Here is a 27026-nt window from a genome sequence, read left to right as displayed (position 1 = left end):
AGCTAAATTTTTTTTTTTTTTAGTACTATCTAAACGTAATTGAAACGTAATGTGACTAACACATGTAACAAACAACAATGATCATATTGTTCATTATATATCTTATTATATTTTTGTCCATATAATAAATACCTATATAATATGGCGATTGAGGTTGCATAACAATATTAAATATTATAACGCATATAACATAGTATAATATACTAATGATAATAATATTCAGTCAATAAATATTTGATTTTAAGAGGGGGTTTAAACTTAACCCTGTTAAATAGTCAATGTTTCCGAGTCCGATCGTTCATTGTTCTCGTATCCGCTATAGTCCACTCTTGTTGAAATTGCAGTTTTCTGTTTTAAGTCTCACGTTGCAACTTACATAAAGTCATGTTGGTAAGTAAGTTATTGAAAATGCAATATTTTTTTTTATTTGTTTGATAATAGTTTACACTGTTTAGTTATTTTTGTAATTATGTATTGGTACCTATATCATGTTAATTGATTGTAATTTAGTTTTTAATTGTTGATGTTCGATCATGATAACGTGTTGATAATAATAATATGATAGTCTTAATTATTTTTTTATTAATAATGTTAAGCTTCAACTGCAGCATTAGCATTTCTTATGATTATATTTCACATACATATATACAAGGGAAATTAATGGATAGTTCACCGTCGTCTGTCAGTATACCACTCTTAACCCACACATGGGCAATATTGCAATGTTTAGGCAATTTACTAATATGCAATTAGTGTGAGTGTGATTATAAGAAACTCCATAAAATCACCAAATTTAGATTATACTTAAAGACTGTTCAAAAATCATCAAAAAAAATTATTTTAGGCGAAAGTGTTTTATCTATTGTGTGCACTGTGCGTGGGTCTGAGAGAGAAAATAAATATTGTGCTGACATTCTCTATTATGTTCTGATGTTTCAAATTGTTTCCAGGGTTTTATATTTTATACTTGTATATTTTTATTGTATTTAAGCTTGGCGATATAAATATTATCAGATATTGCCGTGTTTTTGGCGTACCAATTGAGTATTGGTTGGCTATGTGTCCCGTGTCCTGGATTTTTACTTATTAGAATGAAGAAAATGGGTTGAAAATTAGTATTTCTAGTTTTAATTTAAGTTTCGACGGTATAATAATTGGATTTATAATATAATAACATTTGGAAAAAAATATTGAAATATTACATATAAAAAAATTGTACCTATTTCGGGGTATATTGACAGGCTATTGGTTTTACAAATAATTAAACTCGCCATGTTTTCAAATTATTTTAAGTACGAATTTTTCAGTAATTACAGTGTATTTTGTATTTCAGTTTGTCATTATAAATAACGAAAAATCTCAAGAACGGGTTGCTGATCAATGTAACCCCAGACATCAAATGGATGGCCCCCCTGACCGGTCACTACGATACGAAAAGCATGATTTAAACAATCACGAAATCCAAACAAACAAGTATAATCCGAATCATGTAATAAAAAAATGAAATTGTTTTTTTGAATGATAAATAAACAATCGTTTATATTGAGTAATATTATTTTATAATTTTTTTTTTTATGTTTGAAATAAAATCTCGTTTCGTTTCTATTTTCCAAATACCTTTAATTATGGTATGAAAATAAAATTGTGCTATGTACTATAAATTTATATGTACACAATATATATGTGCGTTTTCCAAATGTATTATACAAAAACATAATATACCGACGCAGTAATGTCAAATTCATGGGCTCGGTATAACAATTTGTCCAGACGCTATAATTCATCGAAGTTTTAAAATAAAATACCCGGTTACATAATATATTTTTATCACGATGCGTAACTAAATTGTATATGTATAAACACAATACAACTGTACAGTACAAAATTATAATAATAATAATAATAATAAACTATGCGATAATAATTGATAATATATGTATTGAATATAATAAATACATCTATTAGGTTCTACTTGTACTTCTCAAATACAGTTCTAAATGTGAGCTGTGGAATTAAATGTTCAACAAATCATTTTTAGTGGTCAACATGTCTCTGAGGGTGCTGTATCCGTCGTCAGTGATACGCCATTGATCAACAGGTAGGTCGAAAGCATCGAAATAAATACAGGCACAATAAATTCTGAAGAGTCTAAAGTCAGGAAATCGGTAGTTTAGGTCTAGGTACAAGAAAACATTTTTTTCTTCGATAAGTTGATAACATTTTTACGGCTGACAGACCGTATCCGATCAGAATAATTTTCGTATATAATGATAATATATATAATTGAATTCAAATTTAACACATCCATTACAGTGACCATAGATAATATAAGAATGGATAGGACATAAGAACTTATCACATGAAACTTTAGTGATACTATTTTTAAGATTATAATATGGGGCAAATATTGATATGATAACTGATAAATAATAATAAATATTTTAAATATTTTAAATATTTAACTAAGTTCAGAGTAATTTTCCAGGCACAAGTAGCACAACAATCAAAATAAAAACTGACAAATATCTAAATATAACTGACTATCATATTATCATTATTATTCAATAAAATAGTTTTGCACATAACCTTAAAAAGCCCCATATCGTCTTTCTCTCTTTACGTTCTCTCTTCCCCAAAAAAGCACACGGCCCCACATGGAACTGGTATAGTCATGTCCTATCCATTCTTATATTATCTATGACAGTGACTCACTCCACAACCTTTTTTTTATACTTATAGCATTACAAATATTTATATTTAAATACAAAAATAATATTATATAATTGAAACAAATTACAAATAATAATAAACAATCAATTTTGACAATATTACGTAGGTACACTTAAAATATTTAAGAGTGTACCGTACTCGTGACCGTTACATGGCCGTAAAAACATGATATCTCGGAAATTAACTCGAATTATTATGGAGCTATGTACCGCTGCGGACACTGATGGAATGGTTATAACTTTTGATACATTTTGTTGAAAACAGATTTTTGAAAATAGTCTTGACAAAGGAACATTACAGTATAACAAAAGAGCGTTTATTAAATATTAATTTGCATACAATTTAGAAAAAATATTGTAATTTTAAATATTCGATTCTAACCGTGAAATCTATCACCTTTCTAACAGTGTATTATTACTTATTGGTTTATAATGATCAATGATCATTAACACGTTCTCAATGCCGCGGTAAACACATAGTCGACAAATACTGCATTGTCCCGGACGCCGCTGTCGACACGTAGTGGACAAATTAGTTATTGACTCGTAATTTTTACTGGAGTAGTTTGATTATATTGGATTTTCCTTCTGGCCATTTGTGATTACATTACTAATTGAATGGTGTATATTATGGTTTTATATTTGGTCTAAAAATACATCTGTTATTTCAACTTTTCCCGGAACGTAGATACAGAGCTCCTTTTATTACTATTAGTATAATACTAACATATATTTGCCCACTGTTGTCTAATAAAGTAGTAAATATTATTTGACGTCCTTAATTTATGACATTATAAATCAATTCAATTTTTCGCAGAATGTTGAGACGGTGTTGCTTTTATTACACTTGGTATAATAATTCTAACATATAAATAATATATAGTGCATATTATTATCGTCTAATAAATATTATTAGATGTTATTATATATTATTTATAAATTAATAATTATAAGAAAATAATATGTTTAGGTTCTACATATAAAAATAAAGCAGAGCGCCGTTGGGCGATGTCGACACGTTGTCGACCGGGCGTAAATTCGTTGCGACGACGCGGTATCGAAACCGCAAATAGGCCTCGGCATTGAACGTGTTAATGTCTTCATAGCACTTACAATAGGCAAGAACGCATCCAAAAATACGGGTGTGAGTGGTGACGTCGTACGCCGATTACGGAAATATTCTTTTAAGACCGCAATAACGCATAAACAATCTAGACATTGAGGTTTTTTTTGTTTGTTAATAATAAATAAATAGTCATTCTCCCATGAGGTATTAAAAGTTCTATTTTCATCATCAATTTTACGCTTTTTTGCGGACATTATTAGGCACTACAAAAAACGAAAACAATAAATTCAACGACAGCACGACACGAACGATACGAAGAACTGATATAATTAAATTGATCGGTACAAACAGCTATGGTTAAAATCTATACGCGTATCCATACGTTTTTTATAGACTTTTCGTACAAGTTTTGAACAAGTTTTGTTCTACACTATGCAAACATATCACGGCAATTAATTCAAATTGATATTTTTGTATTATTACATAAAAAAAAAATACGCATAATAGTATTATAAACGATACACCGTTTGTGAACACTGTTGGAAAGGTTATAATTTTTGCTACTTTTTGTTGGAAACAGATTTCTGAAAATAGTATTAAAAAGTGAGCATTAAGCATATTATCAAAAGAATGTTTTAAAAGTTTTAATTTGGAAAAAAAAAATACAACTTAAAATATCTGAAAAAATATTGTAAAAATTATCACCTTTCAAACAGTGTGTAATTATTAATTATGAGTTATGATCATCAATGAGTTCGTGGAGCACTTGACATACCAACGCAATATTTTGATCCAAAATGACAGGTGTGGCTTGTTCGCCACCGATTACGAATCACATAAATAGAGGTACACTCATAATAAACAAAATACAAATGACATACAATATACATTGTACATAAACAAAGATAAAAACGAACGAATGCTATACATCAACAATGACGTATATAGCAATGATTAGTCAATAATTATTTAATTTTGAGAGGGAGTAAGTTATTTTGATTAAATAGTGATGGAGAGAGTCTGTTAATCGTCAATGCTTCCGAGTACGGTTGAGCATCGTTTTCGTCTTCACTCCTGTTGAAATTGTAGTTAATCTCTGTTTTCAGTCACACGTTACAAAGTCACGTATAGTATTTTTCGTAAGTAAGTTATTGCAATACTTTTTTTCATTAGTTCGATAACAGTTTACACTGTTTACAGTTTTTAGTTGTTTTTGTATTTATTACGTAGTAATATCATTAAATTGATTTTAAGTTAGTTTTTAATTGTTCATGGCCAAACGTGATAATATTAGGTATGAATGTATGATAATAATAATTGATTTTGATTTACATTTTTTATCAATAACCTTAAGCTTAGACAGTTTGACAGTATTAGGTTCTCTTGTGATATCTCTTACATGCATATTATACAAGAGAGATTATAATGGCGATTAGATTTTTAGCTGCTCATGAATTCAGTCATCATGTTATGCTTCACCGTAGGTACCACTCCACACAAAGACCATTCTGTTGGTTGGTTTGAGATGTTTGTTTTCAAGTCTGGTGGATTCTCAATAATTATTGGTTTATTATTATTTTTGTTTTATTATAATGATTTTCTGATGTCTTAAATTTATTGTTGCCAGGATTTTATATTTTATTTATTCTAATTGCGTGTCCTGGACTGACTAGTGATTTTATATCCCTACCAGATATTGTATGTGGGTATTATCATGGCATTGTATTGTGGTTAAAGGATATAAATACTATCAGATACTGCTGTATGTTAGACGTATTCAATATTGGTTGGCTAAAATGCCACACACTTTCTATTTATTTTGCAGTATCCCGTGTCCTGGATTTGACTTATAAGAATAAAAAAAATGGGTTAAAAGTTGACAAATAACAATCTGGTTTTCTAGTTACAGTATTTACGTCTGTTAGTATTGCAATCGGTTTGATAATATTATATAATTATTACCTATAATGTAAAAAAAAAAATTTAATTTTACATCTAAAATCAACGGTACCAATAGGTAATATTGAGCGATTATTGGTTTTACAAAATAATTTATAATAACAGTGTATTTTGTATTTCAGATTTATTATGGATCACAGAAAATCATCTCAAGATAAATTTGCGGACATGTTTGATCCTAATATTTCGAAGAATGGTTTTGCGGACATGCGTAATCCTCAAATTTCAAAAAATGGTTTTGCGGACATGCGCAATCCACATATTTCTAAAAATGGAGTTGGAAGTCCACCTTCATACCGCGAGGGAAAGGAAAAGCAGGATTTGAATAATCATTCTGATCAGGACAACAAAAAATAATGAGACATTTTTACAAAAACCACAAAATTATTTTTTTTTCTAACAATAAATAAACTTTTTTACATCTACGTATTTTTTTGATCAACAATATATTAAATTTGTTAATATTTATTTGAAATATAATACCACACGTACAATTGTAATGATACCTATTTTCAAACAATCCAACAAGATTTAGATATGGGTCTTAAAATTAGTTTTACATACATCGTACATCTTAGTAAATGTTAAATGTGAATAATCTTTCTGTCTCTCTCGCCTTAAACTGTCGTTGTTTAGTTCTCTGACATTGTGGTAAGTTTGACAATCAACTCGACGTCTACGAAAGCATATATTTAGCATAGAATAACTAAATTACAAAGACCATCACGGCTAGCAGTCGATTTTCATTTGCACTGTAGAGGAATATTTGGAGGACTACAAAAGAAAGCTTAAATGTAATTTATTTAAATGTGTGTACGTTCTAAATTCTATGGTGGATTAACGTGGCAAACTAACGTGTTCAGAAGTAATAAATTTAACCTTGATTAGGGTATTTTTAAAAATATTAAACGTAAATAATAAATAAACCAATTCGTCATATTATTTATTTTTGTTATTTTTCTTGTTTTCCATATTTTTGTAAAAAAATCAAATCAAATCAAATAAACTATCCAAAACTATATAATATTGTATTACACTCATTATTTTAATATTCTAATGTGTTTGCTGTGCTAAAATAAATTGATGGTACGCTTAAATAAGTATTACAACTTAAATATTCTTACACAACCTAACAGTTCGCATGGAACAAGTTAGTTAGTTAGTTTAAATCCTCTTCCTCGTGTCACCATTTAGTGTATTTACAAACATGTATAATATATACAAATTATTATCTCCGATTACAAGGTATAACAGACAAAAATGCAAAGTTATGCAAGCTTTTGGCCGAGATATGCAAATCTATGCAAAATAAAATCACACAAATTTTCATTTGTAAACTGTAAACTGTATATATCACTAAATACTTATTAATACTGTTTTTGACCGAAAAGCGTATTACATGATATACTGATAACCATAATATACATAAATCTTTAGCTTATTGATGACCTGAGACTGGACATTTATGTAAAGAAATGTCAAATGTAAAGAATATGATGTTTTTATTCTCTAAAAATCTATATAAATACTTTATTTTTATAAGAATTATAACGTGTCAAAAATAAAAATAAAAAATGTTGGAAAAGCAAAATATTTAATAATTTATTTAGTGTAATAATATATTTGAAAAGTGTATTACCAAATATTTTTTTATTAATATCAAAATAAATACATTATGTGTGTAAACGCATCGTTATTTTTGTTCTAACTTATAAGTTATAATGGCATTGGTTAAATAAAATCTTTAAGGTTAAATAAAATTTGGGCAAATTAAATTTACATTAGTAACTTTACTAACTATAGACTTATTATTAAAAGAAATTTAAATTTAAATAAATTCGCAAATTTTTACAAATCTATTACGTTTGTAAATAATCACATCGAACAGTAAACTTACTATAACAGTACAATAGTTCAAAATTGTTGTTATATTATAATATGTCATGGGAACTTTCTTAAGATGGATCTGTCACCAATTTGTGGCTTATTTTGTCAAGCTATTCACATACATTAATTTTAATCAACGAATACACTTATTGTGCCTGCAGGTACAGTACGTGTGTATACAATAAAGGGCTCCAAAAGTTTATAAGTATTGCCGTATTGGTGTTTAAAATGTTTCCTACCACATATCTCAAGACAAATTAAGATACACCTTAGATAAATGGTAGGTACTTAATTCGTACCACAAAATTCACGTTTACCTAACACCAAATACCCACAAATTTGTGTTTATTTCATTTTTAATGATTTTTTTAGTTATGAAAATAATAAATTATGTTTTCTTAAAACATATAGATTAGTACGAAATGTTCTTTAATCTCGAAATATGTATTTAAATGCAGTAAAATATGTTGTAGGTACAGTCAATACTTTATCGAATAAAGACAGGTAAAGATAGTTTACCCAAATAAAAACCTTAAAGTCACAGTTAATAACTAAAATCAAAATTATCATTAGCCTTATAATAGTTACTGGAGAAAAGCGCCTTAGTAATGGAATAGTTGTTACCAATATTCAAAAAAAATAACATGACTTTACACAAAATATATAGTTACTTAAAATTACATTAAATGATACTAATTTGTGTTATCATTGATCAAAATGTTTTTGAAAATTTGCTTCATTTTAAGTTTTTATATTTATTTTATAGGCCAAACGTAACTAATTATTTAAAAAAAAAATACAATTAATGGTGTAATATAATAGATAATTTTGTTTATTTATACTTATTGATGTGTTAAATATAATTAAAAAAATATGTAAAATATGTTAAATGAGAGGACTACTTAAGGTACGACTGTTTTAATCAGTACGAATAATATGAAGTTCGATTATACCTAGCCCAACTTCATTTTATTGATGAAATCAATAATTATTTTGAGCTTCAAAAAAATCATCTCACAGAGAACTTTTTAAAATGTAGTTTATACTGCAGTAAGAATTTATGTCATAATTTTATGTACATAAAAAATTGTATGCCATTAAAGCGCACTTATTTTGCATGTTAAAAAAAACAAGAACTAGGCCTAGACACATGGGCCCCCTGATGCATTCGATTACTAAAAACTTTATAAAATGCTATATATTATTATTTATTGTTATTGCCCCCATTGATGATAAATAATAATTGTCGGCTGTAAAGTTTTTGAGAAATGGTAGTTTTTAAAAACTACACCACAATAATACAGTATGTAACCATACCAATTATTATCTATTACATTATGTACACAATATAATATAATAATAAAATGTAGGTATTGCCTTTTAAAAGTTTGTTTATTTATAACATTTTTTAGCAGGACCACGTTATAGTTACCACGTTATTACACAGTATAATAAATTGTAATAATTAAAAGCTGTGACACTTTACATTGATACTAGGTACTTGACAAGCAACTAGGCAAGTATACAGACAAAAAAAATGAAGATAAACCTACAAACTGTTTTTTGAAAAAAAATCAAATTAATTAACTAAGTAATTCTTAGTTAATATTTGACATATATTTTGGTGTCAAAAATTGTTCTTCAACGTTATATATATGTTTTGAAAAAAATTCAGAGGAATTTCTGGACCCCAAAGACTTTTCCTTAGATATGACCTTTATTATACCTTTTTTGTAATTTATTATACATTCGCAACCTGTACAAGTTAGAACCACTCGAAAGAGTTTTCCTATATAATTTCGCGATTACTAATCAATGACCAATTGTACTTAAAATTATGTTGAAAATATTTTTAAATTATATCATATTTGAACGTTGAGTAGTTATTACTACTGCTTATTTTGAAACCACGTTAAAATTATAAATATCAAACGTCTCAAAATCGCGAGAAATGTATATGATAATTAAATAAAAAACAAAATATTATATCTCTGGGATTATATTATTGTCTATGGAAAGATAAGTTCATCCTCCATAAAGCGTATTTAATTTGTCTACACCAAACGCCGTTGTAATATTCGTTGTAATATATTCACGCTGAGGTAATCAACAATTTATTATAATACATAAGCAGAAAAAAAATGCGTTGATAGATTACTTAGCGATGTGGTAACTAACAATAGCACTCAACATTTTGTTCTATTTACTAAACCTATACAATATTAAATTTTAAAAATACACGGTCTGTGGTATTATACACCATAAAAAGTAAATCAATTATATTATTTAATAAATATTCTTGAAAGTGTACAAATGGTTTGTTTTTACATCAGACTTCGGCGAAGTTGATCAATCACACTAGTTTTAAAATATAATATTATAAGTAATAAAGTCACTGATTTGGAATGCATATAGTTAAATTCTTTGATTTTTAAAAAAGTGGGCGAGAATTTTCTTTAGTAATTAGAGGTTTGTAAGACAGAATAGAGAACATAGTGTATCTATCTAATAAAAATTATTCAATAAAATTACATAATCCTGTAATGTTTTCTAGATTAAAGTAAGATATTTGTATTAATTTAATTCACCTTATTTTTAATGTCGATAAAGTAACTATTCCAAAAGTTATCATACAATACCAAATCGCGTAATAACCACTCGTGTGAGAATGGGACACAGTCATTGAACGTACTAGTGGTCTTATCAACAATATTTTATTATTAGTCATCATTACGACAAGCATTCAATAAATAAACTACTGAAAGGATTTATAAATGTAATAGGCGTACAATTTAAAAATAATAAATAATTCAAATTTTACATTTTAGGAAATATTATTATTAAAAAAGGTGGATAAGTGGATGTCGCTCTGCTGTACAGTAGGTTACAAGTGGGTATCCACTGTAATGGATGGTGTTAAATTTGAATTCAATGATATAATATCATTGTATAAGAACAACGATTCTGAGCGAAAACGGTCTGTCAGCCTATGATATTACTAAGTATATTTGATGATATTATTGTGAATAAAGTAATTTACAATATATAACAAGCTACTTACCGTGGAACTATTAAAACTATAAAATCTTGTTTTAAATTTTCAATCCTTAGGTATAAAAGTAGAACATTTTATACATTTTTAACTACAATAAAATTATTGAATTATAAATTTGATACAATATTTTGTCGAAATTCGAACTTTAAATGCTTATAAAAAAAATTGTGCTCATGTGCTTCATGTGCAAACAGCTCAAAATATTTTCAAAATTGTATGGTGCATAGAAAATGCTAATTTAAACATTCAGTGAAATTTTCAAGTATCTACAGTCATTCGTTTTTTAATTACAATAATATAAGAAAATTGTTACATGAGAAATCGAGTAAATATCAAATGTTGTAAAAATATAAATTTCAGACGCTCATAAAAATTTAATTTAAGTTTCTTCTAGACATTTTTTTTTTGATAAAGGTAGACAAACTTATGAGTAATCTTGTATTACATTTTCAAATCTTAGATTTAAAAAGAAAAATTTTTATGAATTCTCAACTCAAAATAATTTGCTATTTTTCGTGATTTTTCCGTATTTTGTCAAAATTTTAACTTTAAATGCTTATAATTAAAAACTGTGACTAAGGATTTTTAATTTTTTTCATCTGCCTTTGAAACAATAACCTAGGAGCCTTCTATTAAATTTTCAAGCTTTTTTAATCAACAGATAAAATTTTATTGATATTTATAGAAAAAAAAACTAAAAAAATTGAAAACTGACAATGGCCGTAAACAGCTCAAAACAATATCACATCTTAAAATGTAAGGTAAATCTATAACTACTATTAATTACTGGCATTGATGTGCACTGTGCAGGTTGAGCTCCCAGGCGATTTTTAAAAAATTTTTTTCTTACACATATATTTCAATGTGTTAGAACAATCATGGTGCAATCAGAATTTGTCGGTCGGAATTAGTTTCATAGTTATACAATTTTGAAGTCTACGATTTTGCGTATTACCACCCGTCGACGGGTCTTTTTTAAATTAAATAACTTTATTAACAATAAAATAAAATGTAAGTATGATATGTAATATCTGATTCCACCAAAATGTTAAGGATGAAAAAACTCACATTTGCGAAAAAAAACTATTTATTGGTATTTTAAACGTAAAAACAAGATTTTGAAGTTTTGAATTTTTTTGATAATAACCACCTAAGAAAATTTGACCGACTTTTTTAAAGTACCTACTATTATAAATATTAAGCGTGAAAAATAAAAAATTCACAAAACTTACTTGGGAGCTAAGCTGAATTCGTTCCAATATTTCATAATCAACTTGTTTTCACCTTTGATCTAGGCTTCCTGTTATTTATGCTTTCACACGTTCACCATGTATTGGCTATTAATACCTAAATTACAAATTATATCATAAATTATACTAAAGAATGTATAATCTATTATAATATATAGTACATTGAAATTCATGAAATAATTAATAATTATAGGTACTGGGTTTTGGATTTTCTACATCGGATTTATGTGTCTACAAAACTGAGTATATTATATACAGTTTATATAAATACACGCAATGAAACAAATAACAAAGATACTATTATTGTTCAATAATTATATACAAAATATTTTTTTCCACATATCTTACCGTCTTGAGAAACATGCTTATCGCACGAGACTTTATTTACTAAAATATGGTAGAAAAAAATCCAATAAATACTATCGTAATTTTTTTTCACAGTTTTTGGCTTAAATTTAACGCTTTTGTTTAAAAATATAATCATGAAAATCGGCTCAATAGAACTCCATAGAATTCACTTGATGTTTTAATAACATAATAATAATACCAGCTATTATAAAATATTATTTAAAATAATTGATAATTATTTACAAATTAAAAACAGTGAAAATACTGCGTTCAAAGTGAGGGAAATTGGTTTGATATAAATAGGAGAGCAGCGACTGCTCGATTGTCATATGTCAATATATCGTTGCCACTGCACAGTTCATCATCTTTAACGTTTCGTTGAATTTGTCTTCAGTCTTACATTCTTTAAGTAAGTTTTTGCATTACAATTAATAATTTTTGATGATAGTCACTAGATTTTTTTAATTATTTGTATCATTTAAATATTTTATGCTTGGACCACATAGAGTCGACCAAATTAAATCAAAACAGTATTCGTGTTTTAAAATAAATTAAGATTTTTACCATCAGTGATGTAAATTTCTTTTTTTCGTCCTTTTTACCATGTGTGGTACTTGGCATTGCAAATTATGATTTTGATGACTTGATTTACAGATTTTAAATTATTATTTATTATATTTTTAAATAATTTATAAATTTTTAATTTTATCTTATACTGAAAGGAACAAATTATATATTTTAATCAATATTTTTAAGTTTTAAAATAATATGTCCTATTGTTAATTATCATTAATAGTATATTTAGATATTTATATTGACGTATGTACCTACTAATTCAGCTTTCTAGATTAAATTTACTTGAATATTATCAAGTCATTGATTTTATAATGTTTTGTAATGAACTTGTATTATTAATTATTTTTTAATTGACAATGAAATAAACTAATATGCCTACCTGCATTATTACAAATAATGATTTTTTACTGTTTCAGAGATGGATCACCCAACAAACAACAGTCAAACTAATCGCGGAAATCAGTGTAATCCTATTCACACGCCAACGGGTCCGGGTCGTCAAAGTGCATACCAAGGATCCCAGCAGACGGCAAACATCAACAACCATAGTAACCAACTCAATCCAAACAATGCACGTTATGTTCAAAAAAAATGAACATGTTACATACTATGGACTTGTAAACATTTTATATCTTGATCAAAAATAAATCAACAATAATTATAAATGTTTATTGTTTATTTGGAGCATTTTTCCCGTTTCTATTTCTGAACGATATTCTTTAACATGGTATATGTTTACGCACTATGGTACATCGTATTATACTTCTTAATGTTTAAGTATACTTAGTAAGATGTATTTAGGAGTAGTTTTTTGTTCATTATTATACTGATGGCAAGAGAAGCAGTGTTTAGCCACAACATTTGTTTATCGTGTACTTAAGTCCATAAATTGAAAATTCAAGAATGCAGGATCTATTTAATACTCACTTGTAAAATTGTAATTTAAATATTTGATCGTTGTATAAATATATACATAAAGATATACATTTTGGTTTTAAGAATTAAAATCATAAATTATAATTTAATTTAATAATGTTAACTAAATTAGGTCGATATAGTATATTGTTTATTTAGTGAGATGTGTCTTATGTACAACGATTTACTTGAAACCGCAGTTGCAAGTATTTTGTCAATCGTGGACCGTAGTTTAAGATTTTTATAGGTATATACAATTTAATGGACATACATAAGATAGAAATAAATAAAATATACATAATATCTAAATAATGTGAACTGAACTGGAAACGTAGGCATAAGTGAAGTATTATTATAATTTACATGGCAAAGAAAATTGGTTAAACATAATTTTTATCAATTAATGTTACGTATTATTTATACGACTAATGAACGACTAGAAATTAAAAATAAATGTTGTTACGGGTAAAATGTAAATCTAGAAGGTACTAGGAACACTATATTAATAATATCATAATACTGGAGTACGGAATTATTAGTGTATTACCATTATTTCAACAACGCATCATAAACAGTTCCTGATTGATAAATTACGATTGACGCCAGGTGCACCGCCATCCGATTCGTAGGCACTGTGGTAAAAATTCAAATAATTCTTGAGAAAATCCATCGACTATATAATACTAAAAAACGTATTATTAATAATAAAAAGGTGGATAAGTGGATGGCGCTCTGCTGTACAGTAGGTTACAAGTGGGTCACTGTAATGGATGGTGTTAAATTTGAATTCAATGATATAATATCATTGTATAAGAAAAACGATTCTGAGCGAAAACGGTCAGTCAGCCTATGATTTTACCAAGTATATTTGATGATATTATTGTGAATAAAGTAATTTATATATTACCTATTTACTCGGAGCCTTGTTTTAAATTTTCAATCTTTAGCCATAAAAGTTAAACATTTTAATTAATTCTAAAATTAATTTTTTTTCTTCATATCAGAAATCACCTCCCCGTTTAGTTTTCTGTGAATATCTGATTTTATGCAGTATGAAAGTTTCAATTTCAATTTTGATTTATTTTAGATTCTGAGCGAAGCGATGAATGTATTGATTCTACAATGATGTGTGTTTTTTTTTTTATTTTTTTTATTTTTGTGTCTGTCATCACCTTTTAGGACAGTAAAAGTGCTTGGATTTTCTTCAATAGTAACTTTTCTGATAGGAAAGTGAATCTAGTTGGTACTTTCGGGGGGTCAAAAGTAAAATTTCCCAGTAGTTTTCACAAGCGACGTGAAAAACAAAAGAAAAATTAAGGAAAAACGGGAATTTTTACGCAAAATCTGTTTTCGAGAAAATCGATTTTGGTTTTTGGTGTAACTCTAAAACAAATGACCGTAGGGACATGAAATTTTGACTGAATGTTTATATTAGCATTTTCTATACACCATAAAATTTACAAAATATTTTGACTCTTTTTGAGCTGTTTACGGCCATTGTCAGTTTTCAATTTTTTTAGTTTTTTTTTCTATAAATATCATTAAAATTTTATCTGTTGAGTAAAAAAGCTTGAAAATTTAATAGAAGGCTCCTAGTTTATTGTTTCAAAGGAAGATGAAAAAAATTAAAAATCCTTAGTCACAGTTTTTAATTATAAGCATTTAAAGTTCAAATTTTGACAAAATACGGGAAAAACACGAAAAATAGCAAATTATTTTGATGAGAATTCATAAAAATTTTTCTTTTTAAATCTAAGATTTGAAAATGTAATATAAGATTACTCATAAGCTTGTCTACCTTTATAAAAAAAAAAATGTCTAGAAGAAACTTAAATTAAATTTTTATGAGCGTCTGAAATTTATATTTTTACAACATTTGATATTTACTCGATTTCTCATGTAACAATTTTCTTATTTTATTGTAATTAAAAAACGAATGACTGTAGATACTTGAAAATTTCACTGAATGTTCATATTAGCATTTTCTATACATCATAAAATGTTGAAAATATTTTGACTCTTTTTGAGCTGTTTACGGACATTGTCAGTTTTCAATTTTTTTAGTTTTTTTTTCTATAAATATCAATAAATTTTTATTTGTTGGGTAAAAAAGCGTGAAAATTTAATATAAGGCTCCTGATATATCGTTCTAATAGCAGTTGAAAAATATTAAAAATACATAGGTACAATTTTTTTTTATAAGCATTTAAAGTTCAAATTTTGACAACATTTATCAAATTTATAATTTATTAATTATTTTGTGGTTAAAAATGTATAAAATGTTTAACTTTTATGGCTAAAGATTGAAAATTTAAAACAAGGCTCCGAGTAAATAGGTTATATATAAATTACTTTATTCACAATAATATCATCAAATATACTTGGTAAGATCATAGGCTGACTGACCGTTTTCGCTCAGAATCGTTTTTCTTATACAATGATATTATATCATTGAATTCAAATTTAACACCATCCATTACAGTGACCCACTTGTAACCTACTGTACAGCAGAGCGACATCCACTTATCCACCTTTTTATATTCACTTATAGTTTAAACAATTATAATTTGATTGAAGTCATAAATGATCATTCAAAATATGATAGGAGGTCGGTATTTCCAAAGCTAAAGTTAAAACTTTAGACTAAACTTTATAAAAATAAGTGTGGGGAAATTACATTTTTTTCATTTAAGATTTTGCATAGTTACTTTTGAAAAATATTTCCAAAGCTTAAGGCTTTTAACAGTTTTAACATTAATTATTATGTAAAAAAAAATATTATAGTTTTACGGTATTATCTATAAGTACACATCACATAAGCCATAAATATAATTGTATTATGTATTTAAGTTATCGTATAATATTATATTTATTCGATATTATAACATAAGAAGTACTAAAATATTCAATATTAAATATTGTATTCTTTGTACCTACTCCAGATGAAAATATGTATTTGCCAGTTTTATTGATACTTATTTTTCAATGTTTTTTACTTTGGTAATATTTGTATGCAGTTATATGTGCTCTAATTGTTTTAAGTTTATTGGCGTCATTTGATTGGACGTATAGTGTTCCTTATATCGTATATTATTATTGTATATTTTACAATGTGTACAAATATATTACAATGACGAAACGTCTATGATTTTCGTCAGTTTTTTACGGTTATAGAAATACTGCCGGTTCAAAAACACAAGTTATAGCTACTCGGGGCGGATATTTATTTTATTATTCTATATACTACCGTGTAAATGGCTGTAAAATCTTCAGAAATAAATTGGAGTGGGTATTCAGTATATGTATGGCCTATACTCGATGTACAATCTATATTACTTTTGAAAATAATACCTATTCGGAATTTTAAACAAAGGTTTATATTCAAGCCATGTTTTAATTAATATTAATCAACAACTTCAATACATAAGTCTATTTATAATGTCAATTAAATTTCATTAGTAGTTATAACTATATACATATAGGTACTTTAGATTATACAATATACATAATTGGGATTATCGTTAAAAAAATGCAAACATTCTATTATCAAAACTAATTGATAGTTTAGTTATTAGCAATAACATGATATAGGTAATACATAGGTATTTTTTTTAAATTAAATTAAATGTGAAGTACGGTGCAAGTGCATTGTGTACACTTAAATAAAGTTGGTTTGTAGAGGATTATGATAACAACGAATATTATTTATTATTTAAAATATTTTTTCTACACTACAAATGAATTGATTAAGTTATGATTCTATTTTATAAAATACGAATGCATTGAACAGTTTTTGGTCAGTCATAACACATCCAACAGATTTTGTACTATTAATTATATTTTGTAATTTTACTAACGGTACTGCTACACATTTATTTAAGTAAGTAAATCTACAGCATGATCATTTATATTTAATTAGAACAAGGGAATAAAATATGTTTTTCGCATAATGTTGTGTATAACAATTAGTTTCAAATATTTATAGAATTTAAATATTTAGGATAGTATGACTTTAAAATTATCTTTTATGTTTAATAGTTTCTGAACAAGACTTGTTTATTTCCAAACGACCTGACTTATACATGGATAGAATTAGGAAAACGCACAATTATTGATATGAATCATGACTACTTAGTACTTATATTATGGTCTTTCATTTTTTTTCAGAAAATGTGAAGCGCATTAAAATATATTTTAAATTATTTCAAGTGGTGAACTGACAGAATACAATGGCGGGGTGTAGGATGATACTCTCGCTTTGTTTAGCTCAGCAAATAATGATCAACTATCACCACATTCAGAAAGTAATGATATTTTAAACGGAACTTGGTTAAAACCGTGCTGGTGGAGTTTTTTTTTTCAAACCATGTGATACTGTGATAATATTTGGTACACTTTGCAGCGTATCCTATGATACCATTTTTTGAGAGTATCGAGTAACGATAACTTCAAAGTACGGTTTATAGTACCTATAAATTATTATTATTATTTTTCCGTTTAAAAAATCATTATTTTAGTCCAAATCTCAAACTATACTAATAAATTGTGAATAATATATATCTCGATATAATCGAGGGGTTACAATGATGCAAAGCGTACTTTTTCCTATATGTTAGTTTTCCAATAGATCTGTTCGAGGTATTTTTATTATAACATTCGTTATTGAAACGAAATCGAAATGTCGTTTTTAATAAATCACGATTCTGCTTGCGTTATATGTGTCCAGGTGGTATATACTCTCTTACCGCTTTAATACCGATTTAATCTTGCAGACGAGCTTCCGTACATATTCTACTACGTCAGTCGTACACATACAATGTTTTGGTATCTAATATTATTATAATATCGAAACGAGTCGACGACAACAATTATTGGTTGACTGATATTATATAATATTGCAGTTAACCGTAATCGGGATTACGTTTGCAGCGCGTAGGTATTTTGTTGGCGGGTGCAGTATTGTTGTTTCCGCACCACGTCACCACGATAGCGTATAATATTGGCATTTCGCATCGGCATGGTAATAATATCATACATAAACATACGATGATTGAAAATTCGTGTACGAAATTAAATCATTAATTATATGCGGTGTGCGGACTGCGGACCACTCGCCGATAGAGTGCCGTAGAGTGCCTGCTGACGTGGCTGAAAGTCTGAAACGATCGAGTCACACCGCGGCGAACTAAATCGATAAATATTGTTACTCGCAGCATGCCGAAAGCTCTGATCCGAGGTCGATCGAATACAATATTTTTAAATGTGCATTTTCGTGGCACGCTGAGCTATGTTTTGTGTGGTCGTAACATATTGTTTGGTTAATGGTACGTGATTTAAAATAAAACAAAAAACAAAAATTAAAAAAACTGGGTTAATCGTGTTCTTATTTTTCGAATAATCCGTAATAGTAATAACGCATCATAAATGTATAGTGTTGTTTTTAAACCACAACAATATTATATTGCTTAGAATTTATTATTCAATACATAATGTACACATCACACTGTAGTATAACTGTACCTACTACCTACCTATGTCTGTATAGAAAATGTTCAAGTTCTACACAGTTTTATGCATGTGTATACTGTATATAATATAAACTGTATAATTGGCAATAACGCGTTGCATAGTGTTCTTAACTTCTTCCTGTAGGTTTTTCTTTTTATTATGCTTCCACGGATCGTCTGATATTGATGCTATAAAAACATAATTATTATTAAACATTATACATGGACTTTAGTTAAAAAACAAAAAAAATAAAAATATTTTTATCTTTAAAGTATCCTGTATTTTTTGTATGATTTGAATAATTTGTACTTAAACATCGAAAAGTTCAAAATTACGACATTTTCGGATTTTTCAGGTCTCGTTCTTTATGAATATAATAAAATTTAGGTAGTATTGTGCTTCAGCCCTTTAGCGTACTGTTGAAAGTCGTGATTCAGGTGTTAAGTTTGACATGCTTCTTTTTGTCAACAAATATATTTAAACATTTCTCAAAAATCAAAATCATTATAATCCTGTAAATATTTTATTAGCCCTGATGTTTATTGTATTTTTCACTAGCGCTTTCTACTCCGGAATACAACCAAACAGTTGGGTCACCTTTTATTTATATAATCATGATTCATGATATACGAAGCCTCGAAAATATCCAAAATCGTTTCCATTGCTTTATATCCTACAAATGTGGTATTCCACGTCAACCTCATTTACAATGTAAGCCGTTGTTAGATACATTAAATATGATCATATAGACGCAAACAGCCCAATTTTTCGGGAGGGAGGGGCTTTAGCTAGCCCCCTCCACTCCTATAATATTTTCTAAAAATGATTTATTATGCTCAGTACTAAATACTGACTTTTGAATTGGGGAGACTAGCAGATCAATTGGGGGGAGGTGTTAGTCCCCCTAATCCACTTTCAAAATTCACACCAATCAATATGAGTCTAACTGTCAGGAGAAACATTAATGGTTTGAAATTTTTATATTATATAAGATAGTGGTTAATGACTATAATATAAACTGTCCAGATTTACTAAGCTGCTTTAATTTTTAATTCCCTTAATGTCGAATTAGATATAAAACACTTTTTATAACTCATTCCACAAAACTAATTAATGCTCTTCAATATCTATTAAAATAGAACCAGAAATGAGATTAACCGATGACGTCAAAGTTGACTTATCTAATTTTCACTTAATAGATTCTTTTTATAGTTATAATATGAATAGTATTTTTTTAATAAATTAATATTTTGTTATTGTGCTTTCTATATTTGGATTTATACTATGTTATAATCTTAAATTAAAATTATTATTAAGCTTTTAAGTCCATTTAAATATTTAAATAAATAAATATATAATACTATTTATTTTAAATAAACTACTATATTTATAGTTGTATTAAATGATAATACATTGTATGTATTGATAAAACCGTACTACATATTTTATTTTGAAATCGGCTTTAATAATTAATCGAAAAAAACATCTGTTTCAGAATGGACAAGAGTGAAAAAATGAAGAACTGTACTAATCAGTGCAATTCTTGTCACAAAACAGCTGAACCAGAACATCAAAGTGCTTATCAGGGAGATGTATCAAAAGCTAATTTAGATAAACATGGAAATCAAAAGAATCCAACAAATGAAAAATACACCGTACCCAAGAAAAACTAAAAAATAATACCTATATAAAGAAAAAAAATTGTAAACTAGCCATTTTTTTAGCGATTTGTCTAAAATTAGTAAAATATTTATCTTAAATTTGTATACAACCAGTGGTACAACCAGGTTTATAAACTAAATTTTTGAATTGTTAAATTCATTTTTGACAAAAAAATAAGTACGTACTGTCATGAATCATATTTCAATAGTGATTGTTACAAAGTATATACTTACGACCATTAGTCCAAATTGAGTTATATATTGAAAAAACTGTAAGGTCTACACTTTGTTTTAGAGCTATGAAAAAAAATTGGTTTTTAAAAAATAATTGTTTTATTTGTTTCAATAAAACCCTTTTATCTTTGTTTTTATAAAACATTAAGTATATTTCTCAGTATGAATAGTCGCTAAATCTCTTGTGTTATTGTCGTTCTTATATTCCTTCCTAAGGTGGTGCCTATATATTAATAGTGGTATTCAAACACAATTATTGCAGATTAAATTAATTTTTTTAAGACCTTGAAAATATAGGCTGCTATAGTTCTAACAGGGTTGTTAACTTCTTAAGCCTATTGCCTACTGTAAATTGATGTAAGATTCAATGCTTTAATATTTCAATTATAAATTATTTAAGTGCAAAACATTTGCAGTATTTAAAACTTGCCAATTTTTCGTTTTCAAATAAACCCAATATTTTTTTCTTAGATATACAAAATATTGAACATTGAACAAGTCAATCAATTTGTATTGTTTATTATTATATTATATTCTGCCTATCAGCTGAGACTGAATAGTTTATTATACCAAGAACTCTTTACTGCAGATGTTCCTAAAACTTATTCATACATTTTTATGGTTGAAATTCATGGTTTTAATCCCTTGGATATAGTTGAAACAGTTTTATTTGTTATCGATTGTGTCGAAAAAAAAATAAACTGTTTCAACTGTCTATACATCTAAGTTTAAAATGCATTTAAAGTTTCTCACCCGTGGAGGATGTTATTATTTTTGGTTGGACAAATGGTGTATTTTAATTTCAACTTTTAAAGTACCTACCTAATGACAATGAACCAGACTATTGGAAAAACTTTTCGAGGGGCGTTTGTTTACTAACAAATAAATCACATTATTAAATGTTAAAGGTTACAGCGTTACATGCTTATTAAGTGATAAGTTAAATTACAATTATTACCTTACTTTAGTAATATTAAAATAATAAATGCTGATATAGTAACAATTACAAATACAACATGTAAATTATACGTCGTTTTATACATTTCTTTTTTAAATTATCGAAGTAAAATGAGAATTTATAATTATAGTTATATTCATGTTAAACATACATTACTCTGAATTGTTTTAATCAATTTTTTATTGAAACATAATTTATTGACTTAGGTACCTACATTGAAAATATAACAGTTTGATTAAATACAATATTGTACATATTATAACAATTTGTGTATACATTATATTATGTATTTATTAATTTTTAGATTTATTTTTAACAATAATATATTTTTACTCTTGCGATACAATTTTAATAACCATTATATTTCATAATACTTATTGAAGAATTTTTATGAACAATTAATTTTACATTTTAGTAAGTATTTTTTTATCAATTATAAGTTTTTATATGAAAAAAAAACTAATTTTTGCGGTTATAATAAAACTTTATGAATGAACTTTAAATTATTATCGAATTATAATCCGGCTTAGACATCGGAATATCACACAGTTAGCACTTAGCCCTAACGCTGTTAGCATCCATGTTTTATTTTTAAGCCGTGTTTTCTTATGCTGAATATTGTTGTTAAAGTAATTGAATTGAATTATAATTCGTGGTTTTATATTACATTTCACTTGTGAATCATCTAAAAACCAATGAATTGAAATACGATTATGTGCTTTCCAACTATACACTGGAAAAAATGAGAAATAGAGTTATGAAATGGCGTAATTTGGGTATGGGAGGGTAGAAACAGCATTTGAAGCAACTTTGTAAAAAAAGTATAAATTAGTCAATAGTTTCTTTGTAAAATTTGAAAAACAAAATACATTGTGCAAAGAGCCCTTCTATTTCCAGGCCAAAAATGTGAAACATTTTGACACTATAGTGCCACTATATGGCGTCTATAGAGGTATTTTCAACAACCCTGTAAAAAAAGGGAGAATTATTTAAATGCCTTGCCAAACATGGAAATACAACCTAATCACAGGCACATAAAAAGGAGAATTTGGAAAAACGTCAAGAAAAAAAAATCGTAAAAAGTTCGATAGTGTCGTTAGAAAAGTGATACACAAAAAAAAGCTGTTCTTTTATAAATATTAGGGGTAAGCATAAGGATATACACTATACAGATAACAATGATGACAAACATCGAAACTTGTCAATCGAAATTGATGAAAAACCCTATAATATACACCATGTTATTGATCCATATCGATGTTAATAGAATACAGTTCAAAATTCTAATTTAGTAACACAGTTGGTACCTAATTTATACATTTATATATGAGACACGTAGGAGTGAAAGTGGTTTTCACTTGCATCATGTGAGCAGTGCACCACCGGGGAATATAACTAAAAAATACGTGCACAGTGCTACTGATGTGAGCTATGTGAAAGCAAAAGAAACTTAACTAGACAACCATATATATCTATACTTTTCGAGAAACTCATTAAAAATACCCAAGAGTTTGATGTATGGATGTATTTAGTGAATACTAGCTACCCTTTAGAATGTCAACTATATAATAGCTTTTTATTACCATGCTCGTACGGTATCGTCGTTTTTAAAATGCTGGAAAATCTTCTTCTGTTATAGTATTTGTCATTTGAACAATAAAGATCTGACTTTTGAAACACGCCTCCTTATAATTTAAAAAGAAGCCATTCCAGTTAAAAAAGTAAACTATTTTATTAATAGTTTGACTTAGAATTTGTATATTGCAACTGCAGTATTCTGTAATAAACTTAAAACAGCTTCCCCGCACGTTTGATCGGAACTCTTTAACGACTATGCCATTATGTCATGATATCAATATGTATTGCCATTGATAACTTTTTATTTCCTTATTGCCATTAAACCGTTCAAATTGTTTTATTCGAAAGCAACTTTTATAGAAAATTAATGCATGTATAATAGTTCAACTTTCAACAGTTTTAACTGTCTAATGTTTGTCAATTGATTTGATTTTAAAATTATAACTTTTATGAAGAATGTACATTGTATACAGTGATAATATAAAATACTAATACTACGGTACAATTATCTTAATAACACACTAATTACTTCATTTTAATTTGAGGTAAGACTGTAAAAGTTAAAGCTTTTTGAGTAAATATTATTAGTTTTTAAATAGCACATACGTGTACTTACTTAAATTTTGTTTGCAAAATAGCTAAACATCAAAGAATTACATTTCAAGAATTCCCACAGACTAAGTGACAAACATGTGCAGTTTGTTAAGACATATTATAATAGATATTATGTGTTAAAGCAATTTGTTGTTGTTGTTGTTGTTGTTGAATAAGTTATTTTAGACGATGAGTAGCTGTCATTACATTGATCCCATTTAAGGTTAGGGGGAAGTAAAAATTACAATTACTTGGTAAAAAGTATATACCAAAGAAACTTTTATGCTGTACAAACTAACTAGCTATACAATATATTTAACACAAATATTTATATTCAATATTGATACAACCCGCATTGTTTTCTGGTATTTAAGTATTTTAATTATAAAACATAGTTCACAATGAGTAATTATTGTATTTTGGATTATTATTTTGCTTATAAATATAAAAAGGTTTTTTTATAAAAAAAATTTTTGAGACTTATTCTTTGGCCATTGGTTGCAGGTTTTTTTTGTACCTATAGTATTTATTTCTCAATTTAAATACAACTAAATTCGTTAAATAGTAATTATACAAAATAAATATTATCGTATATTATGTACATACCTAATATCACATTATAGTATTATACATAGTGTTCAAATACAAAATGTTTCACTTATTTAATTTATATTTTATACTATTATCATATTACTACATCAGTTGAACGAATAATTTATAAAGCGAAAATGTATTCACTATATAAATATATTTTATCAAATTTTTTTGGTCAGTTTAATTTTTGATGGTTTTATTACGGAACTCATTTCACTGAACTTATTCATCAAAATAATATTTTTTCACATATCTAAATAAAAATGTAACTTAATTACAGTTTATGCACTTTCGCCTTCTTAAATTGACAGGAAGGAAATATTTTGTGATTATTACTGAACCCTGAAAGACTAAGAAATAACTAGGTGTCACGTTCTTATTAGCATTTATGTCATCGGTTTCTTGACATTATGAAATACTGGTATGATAATCATGTTATGAATAAGCATAATAGTTACTTAGCGTATTATATAAAATAATTCATAAATAGATTATAAATATTATGCAATACGATAATATTTAATTAAAAATTAAAATATATTAATTTCACGAATCAAAATATTTATTCAGGAAACTATTGGTGATTTAAAATTTATTAGATAAATTTATTTATGTATACCACACACTTCATACAAACTATTTATATAATAATTTAATATAATATTTAATATTATAATTGTTTATTACCTAATACGAGGTAAAGTTAGAACAAGTATAGGTCATAAAGTATATCTATACAGTTTTATTTGTATAGGTACCTACTTTAAGTGTATATAGTTTGATGTAAAGCAGACTGTGTGCAATAAGTAGTGGACACGGATACCGTCAAAATGCATAGGTACCTACGGAGAGATATCTCGTATAGGATACTATTTCATGATCAAATATTATCGATACGAGTTTTAATTAATATTTTAAGTAGTTTCGTGGTTAGATTTGGGTGTGGTTTGCAAGCAGGATTATCAGAAATAGTATATACCTGCTTAGGAGATAAATATGAGTCACTCATAAGTATTCGGTTTGAGTGAGAATTTGGATTGAAATGTTTCATACGCGCTTACAACGCTAAATAGTTGATTTTGAAGTTTTTTTCGTTAAAATCTTTATGTGGGTTATTGAATATTGATGGTGACATTCTGGGGATCAAAAGTTATAAGCTCTAAGTGTAGACTAAGTACAGATTTGAACCGTTTGGATAGTTGAATTTAATGGCATTCAATGGTTAACAATGAAGTACATATTTAGAATCCAGAATTTATACGCAGAATATATTTCTGACCTAAATTTTGCTTAATTTTTTAACCGTCATGTGTGTTTTAATTTTTTGTGATAATATGATACATAATACTACTATATTAGTGTGTACTTCTATTTAGTTTTTAGTGACTATATTTTAATAGATTTTAGTACATAGACTAAAAACCTAACAATTCTTCGGAACAAATTACTTATAATAACCTAAAGGCACAATTATTATTAAGAATTATCATTGTTTAATACATTTTTAATACTCCTAATTCTCGTTACCTCGAATTAGTATATGAATACAATATTTAGTTGGTGTGGCTATTTAATAAGCTTATACATTTTTAAAAATTAAGACCAGGCATTGATCCTTATTTCTTGATAATTGTTTTATGTGATTTTTGAATATACACTTTACACGTCTGCCTATCGATCGTCACTTGGGTTACGTACAGTGCCACATTTGGAAATTCCGCACCCTGAGGCACAGATGCACCAAATCGAATCCGAATTCGACTTAATTTTTTTTTCGAACCAAGTTTGTAAACACTTTCCTATAAATAACTATTTTGTCTGTTGAACAATGAAAGTAAATCGTAAACAAGAGAAACTTCTTCTGAGTTTTAATGGCTACCTATATACAATTAATGGCATTTAATGCATATTAGTGTCAGAAGGAGGTAAATTAATTTTTTTAGTTTATAACAGCATAATTTAATGTTATTATTGTAAAAAAATGTAATTTAAATTGTTAATAATTCACAATATTCCCTAAAATATTTTTCAACGAATATGCAAATATCTTATATATTTACCAGCCCTAACAGCTTGGGGCGTTGTTCCCATCGCTCCACCCAAAATGTGGCCCT

At 27.1% G+C, this 27026-nt stretch overlaps 1 protein-coding gene and 2 long non-coding RNA genes across 3 annotated transcripts; all 3 read left to right on the top strand.

Moving 5' to 3' along the window:
- The first annotated feature begins 303 nt into the window (after positions 1-303).
- Positions 304-1552, top strand: LOC132944181 (uncharacterized). The gene is made up of 2 exons (XR_009664426.1): positions 304-390; positions 1334-1552. It is a non-coding gene; the product is annotated as an uncharacterized LOC132944181 (long non-coding RNA).
- Positions 1553-4965: 3413 nt separating this feature from the next.
- Positions 4966-6179, top strand: LOC132945515 (uncharacterized). The gene is made up of 2 exons (XM_061015290.1): positions 4966-5089; positions 5877-6179. Exons 1-2 carry the CDS (start codon positions 5067-5069, stop codon positions 6109-6111), a joined length of 258 nt encoding a protein of 85 aa, XP_060871273.1. The 5' UTR covers positions 4966-5066; the 3' UTR covers positions 6112-6179.
- Positions 6180-17368: 11189 nt separating this feature from the next.
- LOC132945528 (uncharacterized) lies at positions 17369-21282 on the top strand. The gene is made up of 2 exons (XR_009664579.1): positions 17369-17665; positions 20789-21282. It is a non-coding gene; the product is annotated as an uncharacterized LOC132945528 (long non-coding RNA).
- Positions 21283-27026: the final 5744 nt, after the last annotated feature.

This window comes from Metopolophium dirhodum, chromosome 5, assembly GCF_019925205.1.
Source record: "Metopolophium dirhodum isolate CAU chromosome 5, ASM1992520v1, whole genome shotgun sequence".
Lineage (NCBI taxonomy): Eukaryota > Metazoa > Arthropoda > Insecta > Hemiptera > Aphididae > Metopolophium > Metopolophium dirhodum.
The sequence above is the reverse complement of the archived record's forward strand: the minus strand, read 5'-3'. Positions and strand labels throughout refer to the sequence as shown.